Source organism: Brachycentrus maculatus, unplaced genomic scaffold (assembly GCF_059751285.1).
Source record: "Brachycentrus maculatus isolate JH-2025_06_01 unplaced genomic scaffold, ASM5975128v1 h1tg000362l, whole genome shotgun sequence".
In the NCBI taxonomy this organism is placed as follows: Eukaryota; Metazoa; Arthropoda; class Insecta; order Trichoptera; family Brachycentridae; genus Brachycentrus; species Brachycentrus maculatus.
The window spans coordinates 1395921-1408986 of NW_028281111.1; the positions used below are offsets into that span (position 1 = coordinate 1395921).

Sequence of the window (13066 nt, forward strand, 5' to 3'; positions counted from 1 at the left end):
TGAAAGATTTAAATTAAACTTTTAAAAGTTTAAAGTTTTTAAAAGAGATTAAAGTAGATCTGGGTGTAAAACTAAAGTGAATGGGGAATATTTGTGCTTCAACTTACACTTTAATAATAATAAAAAAAACTTCCTAAACTCACCCATAGATGGTGCCGAAAAAGTAACAGCCTTCCAAAAATACATATCATACGAATTTTTTCCAAATGTTTTTTTTTTTCGGATTTAGTATGTAATATACGGATCAAGGATTGTTATAAACAGTAAAAACCCCTATAATGTTGACATAGGTAATACATTATCAGAGGGAATAATAAAAGTGGTTAATTTTTTAATTTTGTTTTTACATTTTAACCAGCGGAAAAGACTGAAATGAGTCATTTTGAAATTTAAAAACATTAACCCTCTACAACGTTCCCATTGATAAATAATTTTGTTGTTTAAGTGCACTTATATGTGTATTTTATATAATTGCGTCTAGATTTTGATATCCATAATAACATAATAATAATATACATGGTAAAAATGTTAAAATTTGTATTTTTTTAGGTTACTATAGAGTCAATTATGATTCACATTCCTGGGATATGTTAGCAAGTGCTTTGAAAGGATCTGCAAGGACGTCTATTCATACACTAAATAGAGCTCAGGTCTGTGTAAATATCACTTATCTAACATTAATCAGTCATCAAAAATATCTATAACCTAATACCCCTGGATAGCGTCACCTAAACGAAACAATTTAATAGATAACACGACACAGCGCAAAACGATGACTAACACATCACCGGCTGTTAAATTGCTGGGCGAGTTCATAAATTCTGATATCTCTCTTGAGACGAAATTCAACAAAATAACAAGTGCATGTTTTTATCAGCTGAGGCAAATTAAGTGCATTTTCAAGAATTTACCAATTGATGCTGCTGACGGATAAATGCATTTGTAGTATCTAAAGTCAATCAATGGATGATAAGGAGAGTGTTTTATTACCATACCAAAAAGTTATCAATGCATTTAGTATACAAACTATTATATATACCTATTTAATTAATTTATTTAACATAGTTACAAAAAATAATGTGATTCTTTTGCTAGATATTTCTACTTTCAACATATCGTAGTCATACAAGAGAAAGTGGCCAAGTGCATTTTTTACAAAAACGTGATCATTGACTGTTACTAGCTTAATATTGCCCTGAAAAAAATCGCAAAGGATTCTAAACTTGGAAGTCAAATATATTGACTTGTTAAAAATGACTAACTGCATTGATGTTTGTTTTCTTGCCAAGCAAAAGTGACTTAAATGGCCCTCCTGAACATTTTACGTTTTGTTAGTTGGTCACTTTCTCCTGTACCTACGACTACGATATGTATCTTAATACTAGTTACGCTATCCCTCTCCTAAAAAGGGACTAAGTTCTTGTGCATGGAGGGGTACTTTAATTGTATAGTTTTTATTCTTATGAATGATAGTGTGTTATTATTATGCCCTTAATTGGTTAATCACATAATTGTAATTTCTAATATGTTTGGTGGTTTTTAGATCGTTGACGACATAATGAACTTCGCGAGGGAAAATATTACCGATTATCCTACGGCGTTCAAGGTTATACAATTTTTGGAAGATGAATCTGACTATGCTCCTTGGACCGCAGCAATTGCAGGGTTCAGTGCGTTAAGACGAAAACTCTTCGTCGTACCAGAAACACTGAATAAACTCGATGTAAGGAACTAACTATTACAAAAAACTATGACTTATTGTCTTCATTCAGTAACTATTGTTATCTTTTTGTAACTGTTTTTCAGTACCATATTGTACATCTACTGAAAACGGTCACCACCACTCTTGGACTGGCAGAAAAGGTCACAGATTCTCATTTGACGAAAATGTTTCGGGCCAACACTTTAAGTTTTGCTTGTCTTTTGGGACATAAAGAATGTGTGGATGATTCCGTCCGACTATTCAATGGCTTGATGGGTGGAGTAAAGTAAGTAATCTTTAAATCATGGGTGGCCAACATTTTCAGGAGCCGGGCCAGATTTTAGAAATCGATTTCTTTCCGGGCCGAAAACAAAATTTATTTTATTATTCAAAGGAAACATGAAATATATTGCTTTATTAAGAAGATATAACCAATATGTGAATCAAACATATTAATAAGGCAAGAGTCAGGCAATCCAAATTTTTAATTTTTTTTTTTAAATTTGTGTGACCTTTGATTTTGTTTACCAGAACAAGTTCTTCAATGTTGATACGTTGACGATTGATGTTGTTGCTACACGCAAACTGTTTTCCAAATGCTCAGCAGTGATTCTTGTTTTCATATGAGATTTAATATGCTTCATTCGACTAGTATCATGGCTACTGTATAACTAGCTTTTACAGAGCATTTTGACTTCGAGTCGCTCTAGCTCTTGTATTCTTATCTATGTGTATTTAAAAGTCGATCGCAAAATATTGTGATTGTTAACACGAATATACCACAACAGAAATTGTCACAATAGTGAAATACTTCCATATATGGGATATCATACGAACTACGCACGATATAATGTTTTTTTGGTGGTTTATAGTTATGGTGGTCATATGGTTTGGTGGTTTGTAGTTACACTTAAAGAAAAAATGTATGAAATGTTCCGCGGGCCACATGTAGACACCCGGCGGGCCGCAAGCGGCCCGCGGGCCGCGGGCTGGCCACCCTTGCTTTAAATTCAATACAAACTGCTATAATAGTTGACTGTATATACTACAAATGCATTTATCAATTGAAGTGCAGCATCAACTGGCCAATAATTCACGAATCCTGTTAATTTTCCGTACTTGATAAAAAACATTTATTTACTGTTTTGCTGATTTGAGAGAAGGCAGAAATCAGAATCTTAGAATACACCAAGAACTTTGAGAATATTTGGATGAAAGGATTAATTTAAATCGAATAGTTGTAGCGATTATCCTTAGTTATATAATTGTGAAACTAAATTGTAGCAAATTATAAAAAACAAAGAAGATAATATCAAAAAGTTATTAAATATACAGGTTATAAAAGATTAGTGATTGTATCTTAAGCTCTCCTTATCATTCATTGTTTTCTTAAGTAAATATATGATAAGGAGAGTGTTTTAATACCATACCACAAAGTTATTAATGCTTTTAAAATACAAAATATGTATATTTAGCTGTTGAACTAGAGCTAATATTCCGTTTTACTTTTTTAAAGATCAAATTTTTAATAGACCAAACATGTTTCCGTTATGAAATAGCCAAAAACAATGATACAAAAATAAGACGGCTTTACTTTAAAAAAAAATTGACACTGTTTGGATGAATCGAAGGGTTTTATTGATTTTTTAAAGAGTTTCCAAAAATTGTGTTTTATTTTTATTTTTATGATCTGATAAATCTTAACGATCCAATAATTATAAGAATGATTCTATTTTATGCTACAATCAGTTTATAACCAATTGAATAAACGTAAAATTAATTTAACAATATATATTTTTTTGTTTACTTTACAGGATAAATCCGAATCTCCGCGAACACGTTTACTGCAACGCCCTCCGAGCTGGTAACGCAACACATTTCGAGTTCTTGTGGAATAAATATCTGACTGAGAACGTTATCAATGAACAAGTCGTAATCCTCGGCGCAATGGGATGTACCGATGACGAAGATTCACTTAAAACGTAAGATTTTCTTCATGGTTTCATGAACGATTGTTGACGTACCTACATATAATATATCGCACACACTAAGCTGTATCAACTCAAAAATTATGATTTTTTATATGATCACTTATTCGGATTCTACAAACGAAGACGCATATATCAATTTATCCGGTTTGTCAATATCTCAAATATTCTTCAAAATATAGCACTTTATGTTCCCTCTGGTGAATAAAAGAGTTCGATTCTCTCTGCCTACCATTCGGGGAAGCGGCGTGATGATAAGTTAGTTAGTAAGCTTGAAATGTTTTAATGTAAAATATTCTTTGTTATGCATTGTCCATTCATAAGAGAAAACAGGGAACTTCTATTACATAAGGCGACATCACTTTACGTTTTTCGTCTCTCCTGAAAAAACAGTTTTTTTGAGTTGATACTCTTTTGATATAGGGGTGCAATATATCATATTCAGCCCTTTTCCGTAATAATTTATAAACCCAATCTTACAAGATAAGTATTTTAACATATTTTCTACAATAGAGTTCAGTAGAGAAGAGTTTAAGGTCTAAGAAAAATGTAATACTTTATAAAATAAAATAAAAGAACTTTGTTTCTAAACATTATTTTATTTTGGTACTTTTGTTCAACCGGGACAAGAATCTTGTCATCTTCAGGGATGGACATGTACATATCCATTCCTGAAGACAACAGCAATTTTTGTCGAAACCGGCTGGATAAAAGTAGTTTTATTTAATTAAGTTTTATGAAATGTGCCACAAAATATCTCCAAAAGTTTTAAGAAAAAAATATAAATTGAAAACTATTTTTATTGTAAATTTGAACTAACAAAATATATGAAAAGAACTCAGAATTGTTGATATGGAAAGAAGTATTTTAACATGTGTTTTCCTGTAGATTTGAGATAAGTTTTCCCAGTTTAAAATCCAAGAAAACTAAAGAAATTGGAAACTATTTTATTGTTAGTTTGAACTTAGTAGTGACAATTTAAATTAAATGAAAATTTTAAATCATTACACTATCAAGTCTTCATAATATATTTATATATATATATATATATATACATATATAAATATATATATTTATATATATATATATATATATATATATATATATATATATATATATATATATATATATATATATATATATATATATATATATATATATACATATATATATTTATATTTATATATATATATATATATATATATATATATATATATATATATATATATATATATATATACATATATATATATATATATATATATATATACATATATATATATATTAAAATATATATATATATATATATATATATATATATATATATATATATATATATATATATATATATTTAAATATATATATATGTATATATATATATATATATATATATATATATATATATATATATATATATATATATATATATATATATATATATATATATATATATATATATATATATATATATATATATATATATATATATATATATATATATATATATATATATATATATATATATATATATATATATATATATAAATATATATATATATATATTTATATATATATATATATATATATATATATATATATATATATATATATATATATATATAAATATATATATATATATATATATATATATATATATATATATATATATATATATATATATATATATATATATATATATATATATATATGTATATAAGTTTAAAAGTGATTTCTCGTTAAGCGAGCCTAATAGGTAAAAAGATTAAGTATTCTTTATCTTTTTTACAATTTTTTTTCACTTCATATAAATTATTAAGACTATCAATACCCAAACAACAAGATAAGATTTAGATTTCCATACGAATGGAGATGAAAATTTGGCATCTACCATATAAAAACATAGATGCTTTGTCACTAGTCGAAACATTTATTATTTGTATTGATTTATCTTCCATAGGGTGAATAGTCCAATGTCTGATATAATAAATATATTTTTTTAAATCTCTATTTTCCCTATTTTATATGTTTGTTATTTATTTGTTTATTTGAATTTTAAATAATACATCTTTTGTAGGTTTTTGAATCAGACTATCATTGATAACCGGCCGATTCGTAAACAAGACTTGATGACGGCTTACAACTCTGCCGTCAATGGAAATGATAAAAATGTTGAAATTGTTTTCAACTTTATAAAGCAGAACAAGGAAAATTTCGCCAAATAGTAAGTTTTTGACCAGATTAAAACAATTTTGGTATTACTTACTTAACGACTCTTCACACTTGTGCCTTCACACTTTATGCCTACCAGACCTATAAATATGAAATCTTGTCTTGTCGACATCAGAAGGAAAGAAACATTATTCAATTGCTTTATTTCTAGTGTTTTAGAGACCATCTTGATAGAGTCCATTTAGTTTTACATATTTTCGTATTGTTTGGGGGAAAAATGTGAACTATTATATTGGATTCAAAGAAAAGTCAGTTTCCAAAGCCCAATTCCATTATACAACTTGCTTAAATAGGAGTAAAAAAATACGTTATTTTTATTTTGTTTTATTTAAATAATATTTATTATAGTTTACTTCATAATGCACACTAGAAAAATGAGTAACAACCACACTAGGAAGGTAGTAACAGAAATAGTCATAACAATGACAATAAATTGATTCTTCCAAATTTTGACAAAAACCGAAAAAAAAACATTTTCCTGTTTTGGATCTTTTGACTTTTAGAGTAAAATTGAAATACTTTTAAAAAATAAACACTTTTAAAAATCAAATATTTTACATAATCGTACACCGAATAATCCACCAAAAAAAAATTAATAAAAATTGGGTTATAATCTATAATTTACATTTGAAGCACTCAGTGATTATTCATTTTGAAATTAAAATGTAATTTTGTTTTAAAATCACTATAAATATTTTATTATAACTTAATTATAATGTCTACCGGTTGCGAAGCTAACTGCTTCTTAATCAAGACTTTATCTACTCAACAAAATTCAAAAAATATATAATCGATATAATCGATCGGGATATAATCGATAGCGTTACGGATGGACATCCCTACCGACATTTTGGTTTATGGGTTCATGTTCTCAATTAAAAATAAAGCCAAAACGATAATAAATTTTATTTTTTTCAGTTACGGTTCTGATCTAGCAGGGGCTATCTCCAATTTGATAGGTCGCATGAAAGGAACTCAACTACAGAGGGTAATATTTAATTGATATAATCATTAATATAATTTTTAAACCACAAACGTCACATAACATATGAATTGCCTTCAAAGATGACAAATATTGTAAAAATTAATATCATTAATCTTCAGTAATAAACGTTGGATTACGTTGAACTTTTTTACTTGCGAGTAATGCTTGACAATATTTATTCTGTTTTACAATACTATATATTATTCAAAGTTACATTTACAGGTTCTGGGTTTCGTAAAATAAATTACGAAATGTACTAGGATGAGATAATGAAAGTTTGAGTAATACACAATTTTTTCTATGTCAATGTAATTGAAATCTCAAAACCTTAAATTTGTGAACAAAGATTCAAACACACTCTATGTAGATATAGGATTTTCAAATGTGAAATTCGAAGTGAATTAAACAGTCTCCAATCGGATCGGTGCGTGAAAGCGTGTAAATTCGATCACGCTAAACTGTCGTAGTCGCTTTTATTTTTCAAAACCGGACTGCCGGACGGTAAAATTCCGTGTTGTGCACAACCTGCCTTACGGTCTAAAATTTATCCAAAAATAAAATTTGAAGGAGGGACAGAAGAGAATGTTTTCTTTCTCTTTTTCAAAATGCTCTTTTTAGATTATATCTTCGATTACAGTTTAGATTACATCTGTAGTTCTCGAAACTGGTCTATTTAAATTAATAAAACCAAAAAACTGGTTTTGTGTTTAATTATTTATTTTAAAAATACATTACCACTTAACATCATTTTCAGATGCAAGCATTCCTAAGAGTTTCGGAGTTCCCCGATAGCGTGGTGTCATCAGGCATGTCCGCCATCGCTAGTGCAGGCATCAACTACGAATGGGCGCTGATGCACAAGGACACCGTCGACTCCTGGCTACTCTCTAAGTACAACGGAGCTTCGGCCATGGTCTCATCTATAGCCTTGATGCTCGCCATGTTGGCAGTTCTTTTCCATAACAATTAGTCATTTCAATTAACGTGTAGGGTAGGTGAATCTTTCAAGGACATTTATTTGTTTATAAAAATATTTTTAGTAACACTTTTCTTATCGTTCATCGTTCATTTTGTGTAATATCACTTAAAAACACTATTTCATGGCTACCGGTTTTAGAATAACCATTCCATCATCAGTGTTTTAAGTGGTATTACACAAAGTGAACGATGAATGATAAGGAGGGTGTTATATTACCATACCACGAAATTAACAATGTTTTAATATACAAAATATATTTTTTACTATCTATGGGGTGGTTTATAACAAAAAATTAGAGGTTCATGCTTTTTTGCGTAAACAATAACATAAAGAATTTAAATAATTCACGATCATTGACTAATTTTATATTTTAAGTTACAATCCAGGAATAGAAATTAGTATCTTAATATTTCTTTGATATTATCATTTAAATTTATTTCATTTTAGTTTTATTTTATTTTATTTACGGCTAATGTCTTTAATAATATTAAGAAAAATACAATAACAATTGAGAATTCACTAATAAAAACCAAAACTTGTAAAAGTCATTATTTCATACTATAAATTTTACTGGGTTCATTTTCACGTAGTTAAATCTATATGTTGCGTCCATATTTTAAACAAATATTTTTTTCGTTTTATACAATATATCATTTTTACATAAATAAATGGTTAGCGCATTTGGCCAGAGGTCTAGGGTTCGATTCCCAGGGGTAGTCAAAATAAATGAAGGTGATTTTTCACCCTTTTTCACCCACTATGAATTGATACTTGAAACACCGGTCTGATCACCTTCATATAGTTAACGCTCAAGATAATATGTACTGTTTAAATACGATGCAGTGCCCTATGCACCATTGGGTGCCGAATCCAGGTTAGGAAAAATGAAGATATGAATATAATTTTTGTACTTAATATTATGTTTAAGTTAATTTGTATTGTATATACTTATTTGAAAAATAAAACAATTATTCCTTATAGCGTTTTTGCTTTATTTAAACTTTTTCGTTAAAACATACTCAATATTTAAATAAAATAATACTATATTTACAGAAAACACTTTTTTAAAGTTTTTTATTAGTTTAATGCTTAAACATTTTTCGGCACATAATGTTAAAAAATATAGACAGTTTAGTTTATCAGTGTGTTAGCGTACTATATCGCTCACTCCTTTCAACAACGTCATATATAAAAAAAACTTAATTTTTCTGGAGATCGTTTTTAATATTAAAAAATATAATACAATACATTAAAAATAAATATCAAGCCACTTATTAAACTTTTTACTGCGCAACTTATCTTTTTGGGTAAAATCTGAATGTTTTTCTGCATTTGAAAAATATTTAGTATATTTAAAAAAATATTCAAACAATACCGTTTCTTCAAAATGCACAAAAACACTTTTGGCCCTGTAGCGGGTAAATATTAAGTTGAAAATATGCCACTTTTGCTGGGATGAAGTACATTTTCTGGGCATTCCGAAAACATGCACAACTGTAAATCGACGATTTTTTATGTATGACGTTGTTGAAAGGAGTGAGCGATATATCACCATAATTGAAACAATGGAATATATAATATTACAAATGTGAAATGCGTTTCTCTCACACGAATGTGTAGAAAATCGATGTGCGACAGAATTGTTTAAAGATATTTAAAAGTACTGTAATGCTTAACTAGGAATAATTGAAAATATTAAGAAAAGATCTTTAAGGTGATGTAGACAAATGGATAACGAGAGAACGTATAAGAATGAACGAGAGAACGTTTAAGAATTATTTTGGCAAATGTGAAAGGGGAAAAAACGATTGGCACAACCTTAAATCTGATTGTGTCAAAAGTTTACGTAACCGGAGGGCACGTACGACTAGATATATTGATGTGAAAGAGGATAAGAGTGCATGTCAGGACAGACGAGTGTGGTGTTCAATCTTCTCTGCCTACCCCTGCACTGAAACGGTCTGATGGTAGTAGTAGCAGCGGTAGAACTATATTTCATCAAAACTCTCCTTACCATTCATCGTTCACTTCGTATAATACCACTTAAAAGTGATAAAATTTATTAAGTGGTATTACACAAAGTGAACGATGAATGAGAAGAGTATTGTATTACCATACCACAAAGAAAACAATGTTTTTAATATACAAGATAAATTATTTAGACAGAGACATTACTATTTATCATTAGAATCCTAACTGTTTCATCAAGCCTCCTCCCTTAGTTTTTCCCTCTACCTCCTTCCCTAAACTCCCTTTTTCCTTTGCCCTCCTTATTATCATCTTTTGTAATTTATGTTTTTTTTAATGTTCAAGTACTATCGTCCCTCTGATTGCAAATAGCTATATATGGTATCAAACGTTTTGATCGATATTACTAGTCTGTTTTTGGTTGGTTGGAAATTCCTTTTTAGCAATAAGCCCGCCAATGTACTTATTTCTTTTCTGTTCATAAGTTCTTCTTCTTCTTCTTCTTTTATGACTAGGACTAGGTTCTGTCATAAGTTCATAAGTTTAAATAAATAAATATTTTATTATTCAGTTTTGGAGCACCAGTTACACTGGTAATATTTTGATATCATGCGTTTTATTATGACGTACCTATATCATTATTATAACGTTGACTTTTAATTTCAGATAAAAGGATTTGGCTTATCTATCGTATCGCGTTAAAACCAGGATTAAGTTTATCATTAACCTCTCTGCATATCAATCGTTAAAGACTTAAGAATTTCACCCTCTACATGTATTTAATATAAATATAATGATAATATAAAATTAGAAATATTAATCTATCTATCCATATTAAAAATAAATAAATGTAAGTTTTTGCAAAATTGCATTGAAATTTGACACAACGTAGCATTCGAATATTCATGTTTTTATATACGTATGATAGGTCTTGCTATGTCTCCCAGTTTAACCGCAATAACAGCACCATCAATTGAACGTATCTATATCATTACTTAAAAATTATCACGGTGGGTAACGCGCTTCTTGACAACTGCTGTCATCTAGAATTTAAAATGAATACGATTCAAAGGTTTTTTATTGCATATTTTCAATGCTTCACTAGCATATTAGGAATGTGTGTGTTTTTTTAAATTCTTTTCCATTTTTTTAGACTAAGACACAGAAACCCATAGACGGGTACAGCTAGTTTTAAATAATAATAAAATTAACAGAGCAACACTTTACTTACATTTTGGTCTTCAATTCTGGCAGTATGCAACAGAATCCTGGTATGTACCAATTTAAATGTAAAGAGTTGGCAAAAGATGGATGAGAGTAGATTGCATGCAGTCGATTTCTATGACAAATATGCAGCAAAACAATGTATGATAGTTTAGTAATAAGCGTTTCAAATGTTCTTTGGAAACGTTGCCCGTGGCAATGAGGATAGCTTGTAACGACTGGTTGTGATCGGTAGTCTGGAGGGGAATAGAGGTAGAGGAGATCCCCAACACGATGGAACGATCAAGTTAACACAGCAGCACGCACCACAGTGGTTGGAAAGCTATGTGCAGAGCAGTCAAGGGATAACTGGAGAAGAGTCATTGCTTCCACAAGGGTCACAACACTCAGTAATGAGTAATAAGAGGAGAAGAAATTTGGACACACTCAAAATTACTGGTCAATTTATTAGCAGCATAAAAATTGAGAATCAGGTTTTCAGGCTTTTCCCACTATGTAAAATAATCCGGGTTCAGATCTTACATACAAAAAAGGGTATCTACTAAATAAAAGGTTTCTATATCCAATCAAAGATGGCCATTGTGAACTCAATCACGGAACGTCATGAGATTCATATATGTATGACTTCCAAAATTTGAGTTCAAGGTTGTCAATAATAGGTAGAATGGTTAATGTTACACATATGTTAAGTAATCACTTAGCCATAATACACATATTTCCATATTCCTCATCAACTACAAATGTGATCTGTTTGACATCTGAATGATCTCATAATATTAACACTACTGAATAAGAAATACGGAATATTAATCAAGGCTTTTTTAGTATTTTTTTCCTCATATTTTCATCAACTGAAAACTTCAAAGGGTTAAAAGAATTATTTTGAAAAGAATTACGTACTGATGTAAGCCGACAGGTTTATCAAAAGATTAGAATTTGGGTTATTTTATAGATGTGGATTAATTAACAAAGAATTTTTAGTTTGCTTCGAGCATGTTGAATGTCGGTAAGTGTTCCTGTTATATTTTAGTATTTAATTTAGCCATTTTGTATTTGAGTATTTAACGCATAAGTTTAAATTATTAATATTAATTATACATGTTTCTTTTCAAAAAAAAAATAAAAAAAATCAATCATTAATTATTCGACAAATAAAAATAAATAATAAATTTGGGTAATTTATATGGCATCATCTTCGTAAAATGCTACTAAAATCTACTAGCATTGCATTTATACATCTTTAAAAAATTAACGCAATATAGATGTTTGATAATGGGCAGAATGGTGAACGTTACACAAGTGTACAAAGTGATTAATGCTAGCCTAATGCCAGGTCGTAATCCCTGAGATGTTCAGACTTGTCTCTTCTATCTTCCTTCTTAAAAACGATCGAAGTTTCATCTCAAATTGAAGACACTTGTTATTTAACTTACATACATTAATTTTATTTGATTTGATTTGTAGATTTTCAAATAAACTAATAAAGGTTAAATACTATTTATTCATGATTTTTTTTATCTAATATCTAATGATTAAAATAATAATTTTGATTGTAAAGATATGTCGAGTTAAAGGATTAAATTTTTAAGTAAAAAAAGTTATTTTACGGATTTAATAAAGATCTACTTTATACATTTAATAAAAACAATGATTTGTAATAACAGTATCGAAACATTAAGAAATGTTAGAATGAAAATTTATAAAAATGTTTTTGTTCATTTTAATCAGGAGACTTATTTTATTAACCTTTATTACTTTAGGAGGATAAAATTTATATTTTGAGTAAAATAAACTCTACTTTATTTTTCCATAATTTTGTGTCGTTAAAATTGTTCACAATCTATTGATTTACATTGATTGATGACCAAATTAAAGTTGTCATTAAAATCTTTCTAGGAGATAATTATAAATAATTAGTTTGCTATAGATATCTTACATGACACTTACATATGTAATAAAAAAATACGTTTTAAAAATCATTAATTGGTTAT

General features: G+C 28.6%; 1 protein-coding gene across 1 annotated transcript in view; it reads left to right on the forward strand.

Annotated features, from left to right (window-relative positions):
* The window catches only part of LOC148303569 (putative aminopeptidase-2), a 42352-nt gene that overhangs the window by 12848 nt on the left and 16438 nt on the right, over window positions 1–13066 (forward strand). Inside the window, exons 9-15 of the mRNA XM_088269755.1 lie at window positions 550–650; window positions 1544–1723; window positions 1807–1988; window positions 3517–3684; window positions 5765–5911; window positions 6838–6907; window positions 7659–7853. Of these exons, the coding sequence (XP_088125881.1) occupies window positions 550–650; window positions 1544–1723; window positions 1807–1988; window positions 3517–3684; window positions 5765–5911; window positions 6838–6907; window positions 7659–7853 (1043 nt within the window). The remainder of the gene's footprint in view (window positions 1–549; window positions 651–1543; window positions 1724–1806; window positions 1989–3516; window positions 3685–5764; window positions 5912–6837; window positions 6908–7658; window positions 7854–13066) is intronic.